This window comes from Cryptomeria japonica, chromosome 5 (assembly GCF_030272615.1).
Source record: "Cryptomeria japonica chromosome 5, Sugi_1.0, whole genome shotgun sequence".
Taxonomy (NCBI): domain Eukaryota; kingdom Viridiplantae; phylum Streptophyta; class Pinopsida; order Cupressales; family Cupressaceae; genus Cryptomeria; species Cryptomeria japonica.
In genome coordinates this window covers 610442909-610444989 of record NC_081409.1, presented here as the reverse complement: position 1 = coordinate 610444989, position 2081 = coordinate 610442909, and the positions used below count along the sequence as shown (strand labels likewise).

At 45.3% G+C, this 2081-nt stretch overlaps 1 protein-coding gene across 1 annotated transcript; it reads right to left on the bottom strand.

Moving 5' to 3' along the window:
- Positions 1 to 486: 486 nt before the first annotated feature.
- Positions 487 to 843, bottom strand: LOC131065129 (glycine-rich protein 5-like). Its single transcript, XM_057999546.2, has one exon. The coding sequence runs from the start codon at positions 841 to 843 to the stop codon at positions 487 to 489; it is 357 nt and encodes a 118-aa protein (XP_057855529.2).
- Positions 844 to 2081: the final 1238 nt, after the last annotated feature.

The window sequence follows — 2081 nt, the reverse complement described above, 5'->3', positions numbered from 1 at the left end:
GTATTTTCTCAACTCCTATATGGTATCAGAGCTTCAGATCTGCAACTACCTATTCTTGTTTTGAGATTTTTGGCTTTGGAAGCAGATCTGGGGTTTTAGGAATTTTTTATGTACCTAGGGTTTGAGTTTTTTTTCTAAGCACTTTGGGCATAAATAGACCTCACCATCATGTTCAGAAGGCCCGAAAACCCTTATGATAATATAAAATTCAACCTATTTTGCTTCCTGAGCCTCTAGGAGCATTTTTTTTCTCAGATCCAGACCATACGGCCTGGCACACAAATCAAGAAAAAAATTTCAAAAAAAAAAATTTGCCTTTTTACGGCATGCAGGCTGAAATTTGCTTTTAAAAAAAAATTCTTAAAAAAAAAAGAAAAAGGGCGAATAGGGTTTTTTATAAAATTTTTGGCAAAAAATTTATTTGGGGGTTCCCACGGTATGCAGGGTACCGTGGGGCCCCTGCCAATGTCAGCACGACCCCTGCCACTAGTTGCCCTTGGGCCCCACACCACCTTTCTTCAGCCTTCGGCCCCCACGGCTCCGTGCCAGCCCCCGACAACCCCCTTTCCGGCCCCCGCAGCAGGTTCTTCTCGGCCTCCCACCGGCCAGGCCCTCGCCAGCTCCTCCCTGCAGCTGTAGCTTCCCGACTGCCCCTCCGCCCACCTCCGCTTGCTCCCCGGCCGTGCTCCGCCTACCACCACTGCCTGCGGCAGTCTCCCTGCGGCCGCCGCTTCCCGGCCCCATCGCTACTGCACCTCCTGGCCCCCACACGCCGCCCAGCCTGGCCCCACCGCCCACCGCCGCCCGGCTGCCGCCTGCAGCACCTCCGGCCAACTCTGCCATCGGATCTCTACCCCGCCACTGGGGCTCCACTAGGCCGCCACCAGAGCACCGCTCCCTAGCCACCGGACCACCCACTGGCCACCAGACCCCTTTTTTGGCTTTTTAAGGGGGGGTTTGGTTTTTTAGCCCTATCTTGGGCATACGGGGTCATTTTTTCAAAAACGAATAGGCGTCGAAAAGCTGGTTCCAAGGCCGACCTGATGGTGTTGGTATTTTTTTCCAATTTTGTTGTTTGAATATATTTTTTTACAGTCAAAGTGAGGTCTATTGTTTGCACTCTAGGAGACGTAGAATGAGCATCTGAACTCGGTTTTTCAAAAACTTTATATTTTTGGAAAGCTTGTGCTATGTACTTTCCAAAAATATGAGTTTTATTTCTAGATTCTACTCCAAGCATATTTTATTCAGTTTTTTGCTTTTCAGCACTCTGGTGGATATCGTGGTTGTTTTAGGTCTTGGGATCTCTTTTCTGAGTAGGGTGTCTCTGTTTTGATTCTTGTTTCTTTTTCCAGTCTTCTTATCATTATAGCATTGTATATATGAAAATGCACTGAGATAAAGTGCCATCATGCATTGTTTACTTGGAATCTTGCATATCTTGTGTCTTGTTGTACATGCACTATTGATCAAGTGCCATGAGGGGGTTGATGTTTGCCTATTGTTTTCCATCTTCCTTTGTCAAGTGAGTGTTCCTTCCATGAAATTCACCTCATGATGATGTGTCTTAGCACCTTTTGATGTTCTTGGTTCTTCATCATGCAGTTTTTTTTGGCTATCCTTTTCAGTGTTCTTGTCCCTCTCCCACTTCCGCATTATGGGGAGGTTTATCCTGTTGGTTCTAATGCTTTCGTGGTTCGATTGATCAGCTCTTTAGGCTTTGGTTTCTCATGCCATTTGTATCTTTGATTTTAGTTGTTTTGCCTTGTTTTCCTCCTGATTTGAGTAGTGTCATTTGAGGGCACTCATGTAGATTACAGTCTTCTCTACTTGGTCATGTTCTAGTTCAGTGGATGTTCTTCAGATCAGCAGTTATTCTTCGACAAAGTTTGCAGGTTCTTCATGCTTTAGTGATATTCTTTTTCATCTCTTTTTGGAGTAGAGTTTTGTTCTCATGTGGTTTTCTCTATTTCTCCAGTTCATAGAGATTTCATTGTATTTGGGTACCTAATCAGGCCTTGTTGCTAGGACCCATCTTTATTGCTTTCAGTAGCTGTTCTAGGTTTTAGCTTCTCCCTAAG

What these genes read in the sequence shown, in the direction of transcription:
- LOC131065129 (XM_057999546.2), bottom strand. Translation starts at nt 843, where the DNA reads ATGGCAGAGTTGGCCGGAGGTGCTGCAGGCGGCAGCCGGGCGGCGGTG.